Source organism: Hyperolius riggenbachi, chromosome 8 (genome assembly GCF_040937935.1).
Source record: "Hyperolius riggenbachi isolate aHypRig1 chromosome 8, aHypRig1.pri, whole genome shotgun sequence".
Classification (NCBI taxonomy): Eukaryota; Metazoa; Chordata; class Amphibia; order Anura; family Hyperoliidae; genus Hyperolius; species Hyperolius riggenbachi.
In genome coordinates this window covers 197,848,268-197,869,119 of record NC_090653.1, presented here as the reverse complement: position 1 = coordinate 197,869,119, position 20,852 = coordinate 197,848,268, and the positions used below count along the sequence as shown (strand labels likewise).

The following is a 20,852-nucleotide window of genomic DNA, read 5'->3' as shown; positions in this document are numbered from 1 at the left end:
TGGCACATCGACGGCAGTGCTGCTGTCCTCATCCTCCTCCTCTGCCTCGTCAGCCTCATCCTCTCTCCACCCCCGCACCAACTCAGCTGCACTGTGCTGCTCCCCCTCATCACCAGCAAGGTCAGGGACCTCCACCAAGTCCTCCTCCCCCTCAGAGGTGGACTGTGCAGCTGCTTGCCGCTCCTGCTGGTCCAAGGCTGCCGCTCCCTGTTCCAGCAAAGCATCGAGGGCCCTGTTCAGCAGACAAACCAGGGGCACCCACTCGCAGACCATAGCATGGTCCCTGCTCACCATGTTAGTGGCCTGCAGAAAGGGAGCCAGCACTAAGCACACCTGCTGCATGTGCCTCCAGTCATCATCGGGGACGATGGACGGGATGTTGCTGGTCTTGTCCCTTCTCTGAGCGGCGGAAACAGTGGCCAGGGCAAGGTACTGGTTGACAGCGTGCTTCTGTTCAACCAGACGCTCCAACATCGCCAGGGTGGAGTTCCAGCGAGTCGGAACGTCAAGGATCAGCCGATGGCGTGGCAGATCCAGCTCCTTTTGCACGTCTTCCAGGCTCGCACAGGCTGCAGCCGAGCGCCGGAAGTGACGCACAACGTTCCTTGCCGTTTCCAGCAGTTCGCCCATCCCCTGGTAGGTGCGCAAGAACTTCTGCACCACCAGGTTCAGCACGTGGGCAAGACAGGGGATGTGGGTCAGGTTTCCCCTGTCTATTGCGGCAACCAGATTGGCCCCATTGTCGGCCACCACCTCTCCGACTCTGAGGCTTCTGGGGGTCAGCCAAATCCTCTCCTGCTCCTGGAGTTTGGCCAACACATGGGTTGCCGTCAGCTTGGTCTTCCCAAGGCTGACCAAGTGCAGCAGCGCTTGGCAGTGGCGGGCCTTCACGCTGCTGCTGAGGCGGGGGGTTTGGCCAGGTGTGCCGGAGGATGGCAGAGGATCGGAGGAACCTGCTGCAGTTCCCCTGACCCTGCGGGGTGGCACCACCCACTGTGTTGCTGCTGCTGCTGTGCCCGCTGCTGCTCTCCCATCCTCACCCCCTTCCACCAAGCTGACCCAGTGGACAGTGAAGGACAGGTAGCGGCCTGTCCCGAAGCGGCTGCTCCAGGAGTCCATGGTGACGTGGACCCTTTCACCAACCGCGTGCTCCAGCCCTCGCTCCACATTGGCCATCACAAAGCGGTGCAGTGCAGGAATGGCCTTGCGGGAGAAAAAGTGTCTGCTGGGGAGCTGCCAGTCTGGGGCTGCGCAAGCAAGCAGCGCACGAATGTCGCTCCCCTCCTGCACGAGCGTGTACGGCAGGAGTTGGGAGCACATGGCCCGTGCCAGCAAGCCGTTCAGCTGCCGCACGCGACGGCTGCTGGGAGGCAGAGCCCTAACCACCCCCTGGAAGGACTCGCTCAAAAGGCTCTGGCGTGGCCTTTTGCTGGCACGGGAATCAGCAGACACAGCGGAGGAGGCCACTGAGGACTGGCTGCCAGAACAGGCCTCAGTGTCGGCAGCAGGAGTTGCAGAGGGGGGAGGAGCAGTGCGTTTCCGCACTCCTGCTGGTGCTGCTGGAGGAGCAGGAGGGCGGGTGGCTGCTGTTGCTGCTGCTGCTGAAGGCTGTGCAGTGATGGGTGTGGTGCCACTGCCAGCACCAGATGCCTTCAGCCTCTGGAACTCCTCATGCTGGTGGAAATGTTTCGCAGCAAGGTGGTTGATGAGCGAGCTGGTGCTGAACTTTAAGGGGTCTGCACCTCTGCTCAACTTCCGCTGACAGTGGTTGCAAGTGGCGTACTTGCTGTACACAGTGGGCATGGTGAAATATCGCCAGATTGGTGACAGAAACATCCCCCTACGGCATGGAAGCGCTGCTGCCTGTCTCCCTGTGGTGGTTGGGGGGGGGGGCTTGGGTGCGGCTGGTGGTGGTACTGGCAGATGCTGCTGCTGCTGAGCCTGAGACACCAGCAGGCTGTGGGACCTGCCTACTGCTGCTGCCAATGCTTGCAATGATGCGCCTCCTTGCAAGGCCCACAAGAGCATCCTCCTCCTCCTCCTCAGAGCTGCTGAGGACGACATCCCCTGGAGGTGGTGGCACCCAGTCTCTGTCTGTCACCGGGTCATCATCATCCTCCCCCTCCTGAAACATGTCCTGCTGGGATGATGACCCCCCAAACTCCTCTCCTGATGCATGGATGGGCTGCTTGACTGTCGCCACAGTCTTGCTGTCCAATCCCTCATCCCCCAAAGTGCCCATCAGCATCTCCTCCTCAAAATCGCCAACAACAGCAGACAATACCCTGATGGTGCCTGGGGTAAAAATACTGCTGAGTGACAGGTCGCCAACTTGTGACGGTGAACTGGCCTCCTCCCCAGACCCTGCTGGGCGGCTGCTGCGAACAGGGGTGGTGGTGGTGGTGGTGGAGAGGGTGGAGGCCTCGGATGCAGAGCTGATGGCGGGCTGCTCATCCTCCGTCATGAGTTGCACCACAGTGTCTGCATGCTTTTCCTCAATGGGACGTTTCCGACCCGGCTGGAGGAAAATCGGAGCAGGTGCTACACGCTGCTGCTGCTGTGTCTCTGCAGCGTGAGTTGCAGATGCTCCTGCTGGGCGGCGCCCAAGGCGTCCACGGCCAGTGGCTATGGGAGGAATGTTAGCCACTGACGCTGCTGCTGCTGCTGCGGAACTGTGCATGGTGGCGCGGCCGCGGCCTGCCACAATGCTGCTCCCTCTCCTCCTGATTCCCTTGCTGCCCTTCCCCTTGCCCAAACCGCGCTGGCTGCCACTTCCAGACATCTTCGATGTTTTGGGCGTATAGACAAAAGTTTTTTAAAAGGGCGGGTGAAAAGTGGGGTACTTTAATGGAGTGGGTTGGTGGGTGAGGTGACTGAGTGAGTGTCCCTAGTACAGTAAGTAAGTAGTAACAGTCAGGAAGTACAACTAGCAGTTACAATAATCAGTAGTTTTCACAAGTAAATTTAGTGTGTGTACACTACAGACAGTGAGTGCACGCACGCGCAAACACGCGCAGGAGCTAGCCTATGAACAGTGACTGAGTGAGTGTCCCTAGTACAGTAAGTAAGTAAGTAGTAACAGTCAGTAAGTACAACTAACTAATTACAATAATGAATCAGTTATCAGAAGGAAATAGATTGTGTGTAGTGTGTGTACACAGACAGTGAGTGCACACACGCAGGAGCTAGTAGCCTATGAACAGTGACTGAGTGTCCTAGACTCCTAGTACAGTAAGAGTAAGTAGTAACAGTAAGTACAACTAACTAATTACAATAATCAATCAGTTATCAGAAGGAAATAGAGTGTGTGTAGTGTGTACACAGACAGTGAGTGCACACACGCAGGAGCTAGTAGACTATGAACAGTGACTGAGTGTCCTAGACTCCTAGTACAGTAAGAGTAAGTAGTAACAGTAAGTACAACTAACTAATTACAATAAGCAATCAGTTATCAGAAGGAAATAGAGTGTGTGTAGTGTGTGTACACAGACAGTGAGTGCACACACGCAGGAGCTAGTAGCCTATGAACAGTGACTGAGTGTCCTAGACTCCTAGTACAGTAAGTAGTAACAGTAAGTACAACTAACTAATTACAATAATCAATCAGTTATCCTCCTGATTCCCTTGCTGCCCTTCCCCTTGCCCAAACCGCGCTGGTTGCCACTTCCAGACATCTTCGATGTTTTGGGCGTATAGACAAAAGTTTTTTAAAAGGGCGGGTGAAAAGTGGGGTACTTTAATGGAGTGGGTTGGTGGGTGAGGTGACTGAGTGAGTGTCCCTAGTACAGTAAGTAAGTAGTAACAGTCAGGAAGTACAACTAGCAGTTACAATAATCAGTAGTTTTCACAAGTAAATTTAGTGTGTGTACACTACAGACAGTGAGTGCACGCACGCGCAAACACGCGCAGGAGCTAGCCTATGAACAGTGACTGAGTGAGTGTCCCTAGTACAGTAAGTAAGTAAGTAGTAACAGTCAGTAAGTACAACTAACTAATTACAATAATGAATCAGTTATCAGAAGGAAATAGATTGTGTGTAGTGTGTGTACACAGACAGTGAGTGCACACACGCAGGAGCTAGTAGCCTATGAACAGTGACTGAGTGTCCTAGACTCCTAGTACAGTAAGAGTAAGTAGTAACAGTAAGTACAACTAACTAATTACAATAATCAATCAGTTATCAGAAGGAAATAGAGTGTGTGTAGTGTGTACACAGACAGTGAGTGCACACACGCAGGAGCTAGTAGACTATGAACAGTGACTGAGTGTCCTAGACTCCTAGTACAGTAAGAGTAAGTAGTAACAGTAAGTACAACTAACTAATTACAATAAGCAATCAGTTATCAGAAGGAAATAGAGTGTGTGTAGTGTGTGTACACAGACAGTGAGTGCACACACGCAGGAGCTAGTAGCCTATGAACAGTGACTGAGTGTCCTAGACTCCTAGTACAGTAAGAGTAAGTAGTAACAGTAAGTACAAACAACTAACTAATTACAATAAGCAATCAGTTATCAGAAGGAAATAGAGTGTGTGTAGTGTGTACACAGACAGTGAGTGCACACACGCAGGAGCTAGTAGCCTATGAACAGTGACTGAGTGTCCTAGACTCCTAGTACAGTAAGTAGTAACAGTAAGTACAACTAACTAATTACAATAATCAATCAGTTATCAGAAGGAAATAGAGTGTGTGTAGTGTGTACACAGACAGTGAGTGCACACACGCAGGAGCTAGTAGCCTATGAACAGTGACTGAGTGTCCTAGACTCCTAGTACAGTAAGAGTAAGTAGTAACAGTAAGTACAACTAACTAATTACAATAAGCAATCAGTTATCAGAAGGAAATAGAGTGTGTGTAGTGTGTGTACACAGACAGTGAGTGCACACACGCAGGAGCTAGTAGCCTATGAACAGTGACTGAGTGTCCTAGACTCCTAGTACAGTAAGTAGTAACAGTAAGTACAACTAACTAATTACAATAATCAATCAGTTATCAGAAGGAAATAGAGTGTGTGTAGTGTGTACACAGACAGTGAGTGCACACACGCAGGAGCTAGTAGCCTATGAACAATGACTGAGTGTCCTAGACTCCTAGTACAGTTAGTAGTAACAGTAAGTACAACTAACTAATTACAATAATCAATTACAATAATCAATCAGTTATCAGAAGGAAATAGAGTGTGTGTAGTGTGTACACAGAAAGTGAGTGCACACACGCAGGAGCAGCTAGTAGCCTATGAACAGTGACAGTGAGTGTCCTAGTACAGTTACAGTATATAACTACAATACTAATACAATCAGTAGTAAAGGACAGCAGAAATACTGGTATAGAATAGAGAGAAATAAACAGAGGACAGGAGGACAGCTGCCCACACAGGCAAGGCCCTGAGGCCTAAAGCTGTAAGCCTGCAGCAGCTGGCCTGTCTCTATGTAACACAAAAGCTACTAACTAAAATACAATGTCTAACTAACTAACAACAATATAGGTGTGTATAGGAGGTGTATGTGAGCAAAAACGCTAGGTAAATGACCACAATAGAGCTCTTGCTAAGCCAAAGCACAAAGGAGCAACTCTCTCTCTGTACAAGTCTCAGGCAAGCACGGAGAAACGGAACATGGCGGCCGCTATTTATAGGGTAGGGGCTGGCCAGGGTCCCCCTCTGTGATTGGCTGCCGTCAGAGGGCCTGGGAGCCCTCTGATTGGCTCTAAGGACATCAATCTGGGCTATGACGCTATTCGAGCTCGGTACCGAGCTCGAATAGCGCCGTTTGCTCGAATAGCTCGAATAGTGAATGGGCTATCCGAGTGTACTCGAATAGCCCATTCGAATAGCTACAGCTATTCGGAGCTCGAATACCGAGCTCGAATAGCTGGAAAAGAGCTCGAATATTCGAGCTCTGCTGAGCACCACTGTGGGTAACTGCTCCAGATTTTGGCTATTATTAGCCAAGCTCCAGATATCAGCGAGGGGGGGGGGGGGGGGATTTAGGTGCAGGGAAAGATTAATGCTTGGCACAGGTAGGGGATTTAGAGTTAGGTGTGATGGGGGGGGGGGTTAGTGTTAGGGGAAGGTAAGGGATGGTTAGTGTTAGGTATAAGTAGGGGTAATTAGGTTTGGTGATCACATAAGCCAATAGAAGAATATCGGTAATGCTACATTACCAATACTCAAACTAATCTGCAACACCAGGCACCCATATGAAAAGGCTCCTGATATAAGCGTACTTGATTAACCAATCAGACAAGACATTTTTCACTCAATTTCTATTATAAAAAGGCATAACTGTAGAAGTCTTCAAAAGCTTTATTCACAGAAGCAATTTTCGTGGGACTATCATACACCGGTGAGAGGTCTCTTGAATCCCTGTATTTATGCATAGTAAAATCCCTATTTGTTTTCTTATTTTTGTGCAACTGACAACCTCTTTTAAATCAGAAATAAAAACCTCACATGATTGCCAACATAACACAATGTTTACAAATGGTTTTTCGTTTGTTATTTCTGTTCACACCGGAAGATTTCCTCCCCACTTCCTAGCATTGATGGTCTTGTCTGAAACAGAAAGTGAGGAGATCAATGCTAAATTAAGGAGAATATTTGTTTACATAATTTTTTTTTCTTCCTGCACATTAATCATTTAGAAGAGTGCTGTCATTTTTTCCAACTGCTGACTAATTATTATTTTTTTTTTGTTTTTTTTCTTCCATAGTAAGCTTGGTTTACATTTACCCTACACAGTGAATCCAAAGACAGGAAGAGCGAAATTTATAGTGGATACAGAAACTCTGGAATTAACTCTTAATATTGTGCGAGACTATGAATATCCATTTTGTGTGACAAATAATCCGTAATCCATTTTCTGTTGTTCGCAAAGGTTCTAAATTTTTACAAGGTATTGCAAAAGTCATTCTAATGCTACCTTTTTAGTAGTGCTTAAAATGGAATTCTAGGATATTTAATAAACAAATGATTGAGTTCCCTTCCCCCATGCAAATATTGATGACATAAATCCTGAGAAAAGACCCTGAAAATGTATGTATTTGCAGGCAGAACTAGCTTCTTTGCCAGTCCTTCTAAAGGTTATGGACTTTAAGGTAGGATGCCGCACTCTGGTAGTCCAGAAAGTGCCGCATGCTATAACACTGTAGGGTCCTGTTTCATTAAACAGGGAGAATACCTGTGAGAAGAAATGGCCAGTAATGAAATAATTACTGATTCTGCCAGAAAAAAAACACCTTTCCCTATTTTTTTTCTTCAGTATGCTGGTGATCGCTATTTAATGTGGGGTGGAGGGATATGCATTTTATATTGTGTTATATTCTACTTAAATATAAAATGATGTACTGTAATGGGTCGGTTGTATGCAAAGTGCATACCCCAAGTAGTACAGTTTTTCAGAGAATGGAATTTGAATTGCTGGTGTTATGTTCTCTTGATGCCTTTATACTATTTTTTGCAGTAAAGCTTAATATATATTCCAACTTGTATGTTAAATGACAGTTTTCTTTGTTGTTTCATTGCTTGGTCATGCTTCTTTGCACCAACCTCATAGTTTGGAGCACAGAGGAATTGGGAGTCGCAATTGCTGTATGAATGATTAACAAGCTGCAACTGTCTTTGCACCTTGCTGTCTAGGAACACTTCAACATAGATTTTGTAGACAGAACAGAGCACCAAAAGAATAAAAGCATATATCTAAAAGTTATAAAATTCTTAGGGAGGCGATGGTGGACGCACCTCCCCAAAGTAGACAGGATACTGTAGATTTAGATACAAGAAAATTTATTTATATACTCCAACAAACAGTGCAACACGTTTCATGGGTATATTACCACTTCTTCAGGCAATAACGAGCAGGAGTACACACTGAAAAGACAGAGACAAATATATTGTCCTCAGACTAATGAACATCATGATTGAGTGTTGTTATTAAAGCAATTGGTAAAGGAGCATAACAAAGGGGGTCATAAAAATATACCGGGGGGACGGGTTGCCAGGCTGGGAAAAGCCTGCTAGGGTGCTGAATATGGTGGGTGAACTTGGTAGTGGTGGATGGGAATTGATGAGGAAAAATAGTGTACATTGGTGGAATGAAGTGAGGTATGTAGTAGTGTCAACCAGAGGTATGGGGTGTGGAAACAGGAGGGGGGAATGAAAACAGAATAAAGTGATATATGGAAGGTCCTGAAAAAATGGCAGAATTTTTGACTTACCACTGCAGTCTTAAGGTCATGATAAGCGCCTATGTTCTGGTGTGGAGATTTTCAGCTTCTTATATACTTAAATTGGTGGGTGACTGACCAATCCTGCGGTGTGTGGAGGCGGGGGCTAGTTGAGGGACAATAGTCAGCACCTATAGGGCTGTGGGGACAAAAGGGGGAGTGGGAAAATGGTTATGTAAGGGTTGGTGGGCGGGGGTTAAATGAAAGGCAGCATCTTTACCTATAGGACTATGGGGGGCGTGTCTGTTGTCCAATAGGCAGTGGGGAATGGAAGTGGGAGGGTTTGTGGGCGGTGCGACGATAACGTCGCACCGCTGTAATAACCAATGGGGAGCACACCTGGACGTGGCTGGATAGTGTAATGGTCAAGGGCTCTGCCTCTGACACAGGAGACTCGGGTTCGTATCCCGGCTCTGCCCGCTCAACAAGCCAGTACCTATTCAGCATAAAAATAAGATAAATTGATTCGCAATAAATAGATACAAGATGACTAAGAATAAAGTATTATAAAAAATGCTTACCCAAATATAATTATTATTTATTGTATTTATAAAGCGCCAACATATTACGCAGCGCTGAACATTAATTTAGGTTACAGACAATATTTAGGGGTGACATACAGCAATATGACAATACAGGAATACATACAAACCAGACCACGCAGCATAGCATGGGTTTACAGTAGTGGAGGTGCATGATCAGGTAGGACACAAAAGGAGGAGGACCCTTACCCAAAGGCTTACAATCTAGAGCACAGGTGTCGAACTCCAGGCCTGGGGGGCCTGATCCATGCCAGTGTTTAGGATAGACTGAGAAAGAGAGGAACTTGTTCTACCTTATGGACCACACCTTTCCTGATTCAGACCCATCAATTCATTTGAGCTATGTCAAAAATGTGTGAGGACCTCGGCCCTCGTAGTACCAGTTTTTGACATCCTTGATCTACAGGGAGAGGTAGGGACACGAAAGGTAGGGGACCAGAGTTCAGCTGTGGGTTTAGAGCAATTGTGAGGGGTGGTAGGCCAGAGTGAAAAGGTGAGTTTTGAGGGCCTTCTTGAAGGTGTTGAAGGAGAGGGGCTGCCCTAATGAGTGGAGGTAGGGAGTTCCATAGTGTTGGAGCGGCTCTAGAGAAGTCCTGGAGGCATGCAAATAGATCAAAGTTATATATATGTTACAGCCAGAACCCGAAGTCTGGCCACTTCGGGTTCTGGCCGGCCACAACGCGAATTGGCCAGCTGATTCGGCCAATATGCGAAATGATCCTCCATTTCGGACTTTGGCCGGCCAGAACGCGTTGTAACTAAATGTGGCCGGCCAAGTCCCGAAGCTCACCGCTCTGCAAGTTTCACCGCTCAGTTCTCCCCGCGTTGCTCAGGTCTCGCTGCGCTGTCAGTTCTTCCCGCGCTACTTAGGTCTCGCTGCGCTGTCAGTTCTCCCCGCGCTGCTCAGGTCTCGCTGCGCTGTCAGTTCTGCCCGCGCTGCTCAGGTCTTGCTGCTGTCAGTTCTCCCCACTGTCCCATGAGGGACAGGTCCCAGGCTTGTACCGCTGCCATGCCGCCGCAAGGTACCTCCTCCTCTTCCCGCTGTACGCTGCCATCCGATTCCGCCTCCTCTCCCTGCGTCCTCACCACAGGGCTTCTTTTCATGCAGCCGGCTGGGTCTGGGGCTGCAGCTGCTTTCTCTATCTCCTGCATGATGGACCCATTCCAACGCTGTCACTGTATCTCGATTTACTGATATCTCGTCGGAACACCGGCTGATCCCTAACAATTCACCGCTCCCTGCGGCCTTATGAAAAGTGGACCTGAACTCTTGCAGGGGAGGGGACAGAATGAAAACATAGGAATGCACCCCGTATGTATGAGAGTTTAGCCTGTTAATTCCCATTCATCTGGGTATAATCACAAGTTGTAATTTGATCTGTTACCTGACCACCACAGCAGAGCAGCTAAATCTGAAAGCACAGGATGTTAAACATATGTCTGCTTCCATGAAAGCAGGAAGTAAACACACAGCAGATGTATTGCAGGATTTGTATCAGCTGTAACAAAGAATGCTTTTCTTTAAAGAGAGCCCGAGGTGGGCTCATAAAATAATAATAAAAAAAATCTACCTCATCTGGGGGGCTGCGCGGAGCAGGTAGCCGCCAAAACCGCCGCTCCTGTGGCCCGCACTGGCTCACTTTCACTTTTCCGACCTCTGAGTCATGACATTGGAAGGATAGATTGAAACTCTCTTCCAGCGTGCAGGGAGGCGGGGGCCTCTTGAAAGGTTCTTATGCTGTTGTGTATCTTTCAGAGCAGAGAGGAAGTTCCGAGTGCCATTCATGGTGCTGGACAGGACCCGGGATGTTCTGGGATTTGTGCGTTTTGGACTTTGGCCGACTGACTTTGGCCGTTTCTAGAACTGGCCAGCCAATGTCAGAAATTCCCAGCATTTTGGACTTTGGCCGACGTCAAATCGGCCAGTTCTAGAAACGGCCGGCCAATTCTAGAATTGGCCAATTTCTGGCTTTGGCCGTAACATATATAAAAAATTGAAGAAAGAACAACCATTTTCTGTTTATACAATTTCAAAGAAGCTACTATTGATTGTGGTATTAATTAATTTTTGCAGTTGTTCATTTAGACCATCTGGAACTAAACTTTAGTTCCATATTCTGTCTGGAAATATTGTGAACAATGATTATTACAATAAATCAGGCATTTATCAATATATAAAACAGAGATACCGAGAGCCCAATATAGTGTAGTATGTATTGGATCAAGGATGGAGAATGGCAAGTAAGTATTATACTTACAAACGTGGGTTACTACTTAGGCAACCACTGTATAGGCAAGTGGGGAGATTAGACCTGTCCCCACTCAGGATTAAGATGTTGCTCTCTAAAGAAGAAGAAAAAGGGTTTATCACCCTTCCACCGAGGGTGGAAATCTTGACAAGTAGATGTACGGAGGCGCCAAAAGGATAAAAAATGATAAAATGTTTAAAATATTCGAGTGGCGGCGGTGGACCGACCTCTGGTGCAACAGCGTGTCTCGTACCTGCAGTTGTGTGTATACTCCCGTTGTTTAATGCCTGATGAAGCGGGATTGTGCCCATGAAACGCATTGCGGTTATTGTTCATGGAGTATGTAAATAAATTGTCTTTGTCGTAAACGACAGCATCAAGTCTGTGTCTGAGTGGTCGGTCCACCGCCGCCACTCGAATATTTTAAACATTTTATCATTTTTTATCCTTTTGGCGCCTCTGTACATCTACTTGTCATTTATCAATATACTGTATATTGGTAAACTAGTATATCATATGATCCTTCACGTCCGCCTAACTACCTGTGACCTGGATCCTGGCCCAACACAGTTCATGTTGAACTGCCCCGACCTGTTCGTACCGGTATTCCTCAAAATTGTTAACTGTTCCTTACAATCAGGGATATTTCCTGCTTTACTGAAGGAAGCAATCATCAGGCCTCTCCTCAAAAAACCCTCCCTGGACCCAGATGCAATGACCAGCTACAGACCTGTCTCTAACCTCCCCTTTCTGGGAAAGCTAATTGAAAAAGCTGTATACCTCCAGCTAGAAGCCAGAATCCTACAAAATAACAGTTATGACCCATTCCAGTCTGGCTTCAGGAAACACCACAGCACTGAAACTGCCCTCATCCAAATATGCAACCACCTGCTCATGGCAAGAGACAGAGGAGAGTGCTCGATCCTCATACTGCTAGACCTTTCTGCAGCCTTTGACACAGTTGACCATGACATCTTGATAAACAGGCTACAGGAATACTGCGGCATTGATGGCATAGTACTTCAGTGGTTCCAATCCTTCTTGAGTGGCAGAACCCACAAAGTGTCTATGGGGCCCTTCCTGTCCACCCCTGTAACTCTCCCCTGCTTTTCACGATTTACATGCTACCGTTGGGAAAACTAATCCAAAAACATGGCCTGACATACCACTGCTATGCAGACGACACCCAACTATATCTTTCCTTCAAGCCTGGTGTGACAGACCCAACTCTAACTATAAACGCCTGCTTACGTGAACTACAGCAATGGATGAATGACAACTGGCTGAAACTAAATTCAGACAAAACTGAAGTCCTTCTGATTGGAGGGCAGAGCATGATAACAAAACAACTTAACTTGCAGTCTTCACCACTGGGAATAGGAGGCACGGATCTACGCAGCTCTGATCATGTGCGTAGCCTGGGAGTTCTAATTGATGGGGATTTAAACTTCAGAACTCAAATCTCTGCTGTGGTGAAATCATCCTATTTTCACCTGAAGAACATTGCAAAAATCAAGCACCTCATACCCCCAGAAGATCTGCCAACCTTAGTCCACGCCTTCATCACATCCCGACTGGACTACTGCAATGCTCTCTACACTGGCCTTCCAAAAAAGGCCTTGTACCGGCTACAGCTGATACAGAATACTGCTGCCAGACTGCTAACCAACCAACCCCGTCACTGCCACATAAGGCCAGTCCTGCATTCCCTTCACTGGCTACCTATAGAATGGAGGGTCCTATTCAAGATCGGCCTACTGACATTTAAATCCCTGAATAATCTAGGCCCTGGATACATGAAAGATATGTTACAGCTGCGAAGCAATCCCCGCATTCTCAGATCCACAGGTTCTAATAATCTAGTCATACCCAGAGTCCACTTAGAAACTTTTGGTCCCAGAGCCTTCTGTCATGCTGCCCCTACGTTTTGGAACTCCTTACCTCAACAGATCAGGACAGCCCCATCCCTGGACGTGTTTAAATCCAGACTGAAAACCCACCTGTTCAGTCTGGCATTTGCAGAAATATAACTTTTGTTGTGTGAATACTTCATCCTACTAATTACTAAATCTGAGAAAGCCTAAGCGCTTTGAGTCCTATGGGAGAAAAGCGCTATAGAAATGTTATTGTATTGTATTATTGTATCCTTTTAGAACATGGTAGTGGATCATTAAGGTGGTATGCTGCCACCTAGTGTTCATTCAGTATGATCAAGTTAAATTCCCTCATAGTTTCGTTTGTGGTGGTGTGTTCCATATATACAGATGTTTAAACGTTTCTTTTTGATATATAAAATTATAAAAACACACATTAAAAGAATTTGCAAAACGAAAGGGAACATAAAATGTTAAAATGTTGCCAATGGCATGATTAAAAGAGGGGACAAAAATAAAAGCGCTATTATTGCTTGTGCTATTAGTGAATTTTTTCCGGTTGTTCATTTAGACCTTCTGGAACTAGGGTTTTTAGCATCTGTATCCAGTACATTTCCCATTTTTTTAGTAAGTCAAAAGAATTTGAACGGTTTTGTGGAATGGTTTTGATCAGGGTGATATGGAATAGTTCTGGATTGTTATTGTATACCGTGGTGAAGTGTCGTTATACGCTGTGTTGGGGATATTTGTTGATGATATTGCGCTTGTGCTGGTCGATTCTGCTTCTCGCCGGTTGGGTGGTTCTGCCCACATACTGCAGCTGGCAGGGACAGGATATGATGTATATTACAAATTTTAGATTTGCATGTGATTGAGTCTTTGATATGATAGGTTAATTTCGTAGTATGGTAGTGGAAAGTATTAGTATGAGTGATGAATTTGCAGGCTAAACATCTGGAGTGATTGCAAGGCGAACAGCCGGGTGAGATGTCCGATGGGGTGGAATTGTGTGTGAGGGTGGATGGTCTTAAACGGCTGGGGGCTAAAATACTACTGAGGTTGGGCGCACGTCGGTAGGTGATGGCAGGTGTATTGGGAATAATTGAACGGAGGTGTGGGTCCTGTAGAAGAATTTCCCATCTGTTTGTCAAGCTTTTTCTGATGTTTTGATGTTGCGAGCTGAATTTAGTGATAAATCTGGGTAGGGATTATGTGTGTTTGGGTTTGTTGGTTGAAGGGGGGTGGTTGGTTGTGGCTTTACGCTTCACATCTGTTACGATTAATGTTGTATTATCTCCTGCCTGCTGGTGGTGGTATTGAGTTGGACTGCCTTGGACTTCCACTATCCACCAGCAGGTGGCTTTTCATCAAATACAAAGACCTGCAGTTCTGTGTCTGACCTGCAGATGCCTCTAATGGGACAATCGCCACCAGCTGCTTCCTGTTACATGGACTATATAAGTCTGCCTCTTCCTCCAAGTCCTTGCCAGAACTTCCTTTGTTACAGGTCTGAGTCTCTGGTCACCTCTGTTCATGATACCTGGTTTCTTGTACCCTGCTCTGTGATCTGATTACCTGCTGCTGAACCTTTGCTTGTCCAGACTCTGCTTCTGTTTATTCCTCTGTACCTTGCATGTATCTGATTTACCCGTTGCTGACTCTGTTGTTCCGTTTTGACCTGTCTTTGCCTGCTCCCTTTGATACTGCGTTATTGTATATATATTTGCTTGTACATATATATCTCCTGCACGCCGTTTATAAATAGATAGATAGGTAGTCAGGGTTTTGGTTATATGTGTGCACACTGTTTTGTTTTGTTTGTGGGAGATTCACTGTATATATTGTTTGCATATGGTTACATGTTATTTGCATGATTTGGTTCTTAATAAAACACCTTTTTTGCACATCCCTGTTTCAGTATCAGTGTTTCTGCAAATTGTGGTCATTCCTTGCAATACCTGTTTATGGTTCCATAACAACATCTTTGAGTAATTTCTTGGGGTATTTTCGATCCTGGAATTTTTGAGTCAGTATAGTGGATTGGCTGTTATAGTCTTGAATGTCCGTGCAATTTTTGTATATTCTTTTGTACTGGCTGTATGGTGTGTTTTTGGTCCATTGGCAGTGGTGAAAACCATGGAAATGGATGTAATTGTTGGCATCGACAGGTTTGAAGTATGTCTTTGTTTTGATGAGTTGTGCTTCTGAAAGTAAAGTCAGATCAAGAAATTCTATGGATGTTGGGTCGTGGTGTGATGTGAATTGTAAGCCGGCTGGGTTGCAGTTGAGGAAATCAATGAAGTGGGGGATGATTTTAGTGTGTCTCCTATCCATATAAAGATACGATCATCTATATACCGTTTGTAAAATAGAATATTGTTTGCGAATGGATTGTCCTGGGTCATTTTAAGATGTTCTAGGTATCCCATAGCTAAATTAGCATAGGACGGGTAGAACGAGCTGCCCATAGCTACTCCACTGGTCTGATGATAGATTTTGTCTTGAAAGGTAAATACATTATTATTGAGTATGAATTCTGTACATTGTGTAATGAAGGTTGGTTGTGGCATGAGGGGATTGGAACTGAGGTAATATTGTATTGCAGTGAGGCGGAATGCTGAGGTAATATTGTATTGCAGTGAGGCAGTGTATTGCGGAATGTTGGTATACAGGGAAGTGACGTCGCAAGTGACCCAGACACAGTCTGGTTGCCAGGTGATGAATTGTAACAGTTCTATGAGGTGTTGTGAGTCCTTAAAGATAACCTGTACTGAGTAAAATTATTTAAAATAAACACATGAGGTAACTTCAAACGAACATTACATAGTTACCTTGCCATCAGTTCCTCTCAGAAGCTCACCATTTTCTTCTTACAGTGATCTCTTCCAGTTCTGACAACATTTTGTCAGAACTGAAATATATCAGTTGCTGTCGGTTATATATTAATTGCTGTCAGTTACAGCTGAGAGGAGAACTGATGTGTCCATGTTTCCCTATGGCTCAAGTGGGCGATGTTACAGTTTAACTGTGTGCCCACCAGAAAGCTGTTATGGGGTAATGGCTATTTTCAAAATGGAGGACGGAGAATTCCATTGATCACAGTGGACAAACAGGACGCAAGAGAGCAAAAATAGATTGAGGAGTAGACTACACAGGAGGTAAGTATGACTTGTGTATGTTTATTTTGACTTTAATTTTCAGTTCAGGTTTTCTGTAAGGAATGAGGGTAGAGCCTGTACATAAGTTTGTAGATGTGTATCATTGAATTGGGAGAGGTTGCTGGTGGCTGATTCTATGCCGGAGATGATGGGTCTGCCTGGTGGTTTATGAATGTTTTTGTGGATTTTGGGGAGATCGTTTAAAAAAAGTGTTTTGGGGTGGTGGTTGATGATGAAGTTTCTTTCGTTTTTTGTGATTAAATTATTAAGAAAAGCGGTTTTAATGAAGCTTTTACGCGTTTTATTAATTTCGGGAGTAGGGTCCGTATCTAAAACTTCGTAAAATTTTGTGTCACCTAAGAGGCAAGTGGCTTCTTCAATATAGTCAGTTTTATTAAGGATGACAATGCCTCCCCCTTTGTCGGCTGATTTGATGACTATATTTGGATTATTTTTTAGGGTTTTTAATGCTGTTTTTTCACCTCTGCTGAGGTTGGTATTGTCTGAGGTATTGTGGGCGTGTAGTTGTTGTAGATCATGAAGGACCAGGGAATAAAAGGTATCTATGTAGTTGCCCTTTGATTCAACGGGATAAAAACAGGACCGGCCCTTCAGGTTAGTGATGATGTATTTCTCGGTTGTACCGTATTTCGCGCCGTATAAGACGCTCCGGCATATAAGACGCACCCAGGTTTAGAGGGCAAAAACCAGGAAAAAAAAAGATTTATACTAAACCTGGTGCGTCCATATTCCAGGAGAGTCTTGTACATGTTACCCTCAAATGTTGTCCTCCTGTGTCCCATTGTCTCCCCATGTGTCCCCAATACCTGCCCCATGTGTCCTCTGTGTCCCTCATACATGCCCCATGTGTCACCCATGCCTGCCCCATGTGCTTGTGTCCCCCATGTGTCACCTATGCATGCCTCATGTGTCCCTCATGTGCCTGTGTCCCCCATGCCTGCCGTGTCCTCTGTGTGTCCCTCATGCCTGCCCCATGTGCCTGTGTCCCCATGTGTCACCTATGCATGCCTCATGTGTCCCTCATGTGCCTGTGTCCCCCATGCCTGCCGTGTCCTCTGTGTCCCTTATGCCTGCCCCATGTGCCTGTGTCCCCCGTGTGTGTTTGTAAATTGTGGCTGCACCCGACCGTTGCCTCTGCCCGCTCCCCATGCCTGTAATGTGCCGGCGTGTGTAATAAGTTCCCTCCCGCTGTGTGGCTGATCTCTGCGTGCCCCCGCGAGTGTCTAATATGCCCGCTCCCCCGCCTGCCTTATCTCCCTCCCCCATGTGAATGCTGGCCCCCCTGGGTGTTAATCTGAAGCGGCTTACCTCTCCGCCATGCCCGCGAGGATTGGAGACCTCCTTCACAGCCGCGCATCTCGCTCTAGTGATCGGCATGTGATGATTGCGTCATCATCACATGCCGATCACTAGAGCGAGATGCGCGGCTGTGAAGGAGGTCTCCAATCCTCGCGGGCATGGCGGAGAGGTAAGCCGCTGCAGATTAACACCCGGGGGGGGCCAGCATTCACATGGGGGAGAGAGATAAGGCAGGCGGGGGAGCGGGCATATTAGACACTCGCGGGGGCACGCAGAGATCAGCCACACAGCGGGAGGGAACTTATTACACACGCCGGCACATTACAGGCATGGGGAGCGGGCAGAGGCAACGGTCGGGTGCAGCCACACAGGCAGGGAATTCCCGACGTGGCGGCGGGTCGCGGTCCGTATCGGCGGGCGTTTCTAATTCGGGAATTCCCTGCCTTTGCCGTATAAGACGCAGGGACTTTTCCCCCCTATTTTTTGGGGAGAAAAAGTGCGTCTTATACGGCGAAAAATACGATAAGTTCTGTAGAGGAAATCCACTATACTGACTGCAGGATCGAAAATACCCCAAGAAATTACTCAAAGATGCGAAGCGCAAAGCCACAACCAACCAACCCCTTCAACCAACAAACCCAAACACACAGAATCCCTACCCAGATTTATCACTAAATTCAGCTCACAACATCAAAACATCAGAAAAATCTTGCCAAACAGATGGGAAATTCTTCTACAGGACCCACACCTCCGTTCAATTATTCCCAATACACCTGCCATCACCTACCGACGTGCGCCCAACCTCCATAGTATTTTAGCCCCCAGCCGTTTAAGACCATCCACCCCCACACACAATTCCACCCCATCGGACATCTCACCCAGCTGTTCGCCCTGCAATCACTCCAGATGTTTAGCCTGCATACAAAATTAACCTACCATATCAAAGACTCAATCACATGCAAATCTAAATTTGTATTATACATCATATCCTGTCCCTGCCAGCTGCAGCATGTGGGCAGAACCACCCAACCTGCGAGAAGCAGAATCGGCCAGCACAAGCGCAATATCATCAACAAATATCCCCTACACTGCGTATCACGACACTTCACCACTGTATACAATAACAATCCAGAACTATTCCATATCACCCTGATCAAAACCATTCCACAAAACCGTTCAAATTCTTTTGACTTACTAAAAAAATGGGAAATGTACTGGATACAGATGTTAAAAACCCTAGTTCCAGAAGGTCTAAATGAACAACTTGAAAAAATTCACTTATAGTACAAGCAATAATAGCGCTTTTATTTTTGTCCTCTCTTTTAATCACGCCATTGGCAACATTTTAACATTTTATGTTCCCTTTCGTTTTACATATTCTTTTAATGTGGGTTTTTATAATTTTATATATCAAAAAGAAACGTTTATACATCTTGTATATATGGAACACACCACCACAAAAGAAACTGAGGGAATTTAACCTGATCATACTGAATGAACACTAGGTGGCAGCATACCACCTTAATGATCCACTACCATGTTCTAAAAGGATCATATGATATACTAGTTTACCAATATATATTGATAAATGCTCTGATTTATTGTCATAATCATTAGAATATGGAACTAAAGTTTAGTTCCAGATGGTCTAAACAAACAACTGAAAAAATTCATTAATACCACAATCAATAATAGCTTCTTTGAAATTGTATTGTATCTACATAAACAGAAAATGGTTGTTCTTTCTTCAATTTTTTATATATTTAACTTTGATCTATTTGGGTAAGCATTTTTTTTATAATACTTTGATCTTAGTCATCTTGTATCTATTTATTTATTTATTGCAAATCGTTTTATCTTATTTTTATGCTGCTTGAGCGGGCAGAGCCAGGATTTGAACCTGGGTCTCCTGTGTCAGAGGCAGAGCTCTTGACCATTACACTATCCAGCCACGTCCAGGTGTACTCGCCATAGGTTATTATAGCGGTGCAACGTTATTGTCACACCGCCCACAAACCCTCCCACTTCCATTCCCCCACTCCCTATTGGACAACAGACACGCCCCTCCCCCCCCCCATAGTCCCATATGTAAAGATGCTGCCTTTCATTTAACCCCCGCCCACCAACCCTTACATAACCATTTTCCCACTCCCCCCTTTGTCCCCACAGCCCTATTTTATTATTATTATTATTTTTTATTTATATAGCGCCAGCATCTTCCGTAGCGCTGTACAAAATACAAACAAATAATGGGGAACAAATATACATAAGAAATACAAGACACTGTACAGTCATGACATTGAATAGAATATATATAGATACATACATAGTTGATATGTAGTTGGTACATGTACATATGTTAAAATAACAGCAGTATGAGAAACACTAGGAGGAGGTCCCTGCCCTTGCGGGCTTACAATCTAGAGGGTAGTGGGGAGGAAACAAAAGGGAAGGAAACACAAGGATTAGTGGGTGAGCCAGTGTGCCTTCAGTGCTGCCTATAGCAAATTATAGGATTGTCTGAACAAGTGTGTTTTCAGAGTACGTTTGAAGGTTTCCAGACTCGTGGCATGACGAACCGGCTGAGGGAGGGAGTTCCAAAGGAGAGGGACAGCCCGTGAGAAGTCTTGGATGCGAGAGTGAGAGGAGGTGACTAGGCTGGAGGACAAAAGGATCTCCTGTGAGGAACGGAGGGTCCGGGCGGGGAGGTATCTGGGGATTAAAGAGGAAATGTATGGAGGCGATAGCTTGTGTAGAGCTTGGTATGCAAGTGTGAGAAGTTTAAACTGGATCCTTTGGGCAACTGGTAGCCAATTGAGGGATTGGCAGAGAGGGGCTGCCTCAGAGGATCTAGAAGAGAGGTGGATGAGACGGGCCGCAGAGTTTAGTAGGGATTGGAGAGGTGCCAGTCTGCTTTTTGGTAGACCACAGAGTAGGGTGTTGCAGTAGTCAAGACGGGTGATGATTAGGGCATGCACAAGCATTTTAGTTGCTTCTTGTGAAAGGAAGGGACGGATTCTGGAAATGTTTTTGAGATGAAAGTAGCAGGAGGTAGTTAAAGTGTTAATATGTGGTTTAAAGGGAATGTCCAAGCAAAAAAAAAAAAATGAGTTTCACTTACCGGGGGCTTCTACCAGCCCCATGCAGCCATCCTGTTCCCTCGTAGTCACTCACTGTTGCTCCAGTCCCCCGCTGGCAGCTTGCCGACCTCGGAGGTCAGCGGGACGCATTGCGTACATTTTTACGCATTCCTGCTAGTGCAGGAACATTAACACATACATTTTTACGCGTTGCTGGTTCAATGCGTAAAAATTTACGCATTGAACCAGTAACGCGTAAAAATGTATGCGTTAATGTTCCTGCACTATCGGGAATGCGTAAAAATGTACGCAATGTGTCCCGCCGACCTCCGAGGTCAGGAAGCAGCCAGCGGGGGACTGGAGCAGCAGTGAGTGACTACGAGGGCACAGGATGGCTGCATGGGGCT

The 20,852-nt window shown here is 46.0% G+C and overlaps 1 protein-coding gene across 3 annotated transcripts in view; it reads left to right on the top strand.

Annotated features, from left to right (window-relative positions):
• DNAAF6 (dynein axonemal assembly factor 6) overlaps positions 1–20,852 on the top strand; it is a 143,648-nt gene that overhangs the window by 53,922 nt on the left and 68,874 nt on the right. Inside the window, exon 7 of one of the 3 annotated variants that reach the window (XM_068248087.1) lies at positions 6,710–6,892. In XM_068248087.1, the coding sequence (XP_068104188.1) occupies positions 6,710–6,851 (142 nt within the window). In that variant the 3' untranslated portion in view covers positions 6,852–6,892. Of the gene's footprint in view, positions 1–6,709; positions 7,482–20,852 lie in introns of those variants that run through there. The other 2 variants (XM_068248086.1, XM_068248089.1) reach the window with 2 other exon arrangements.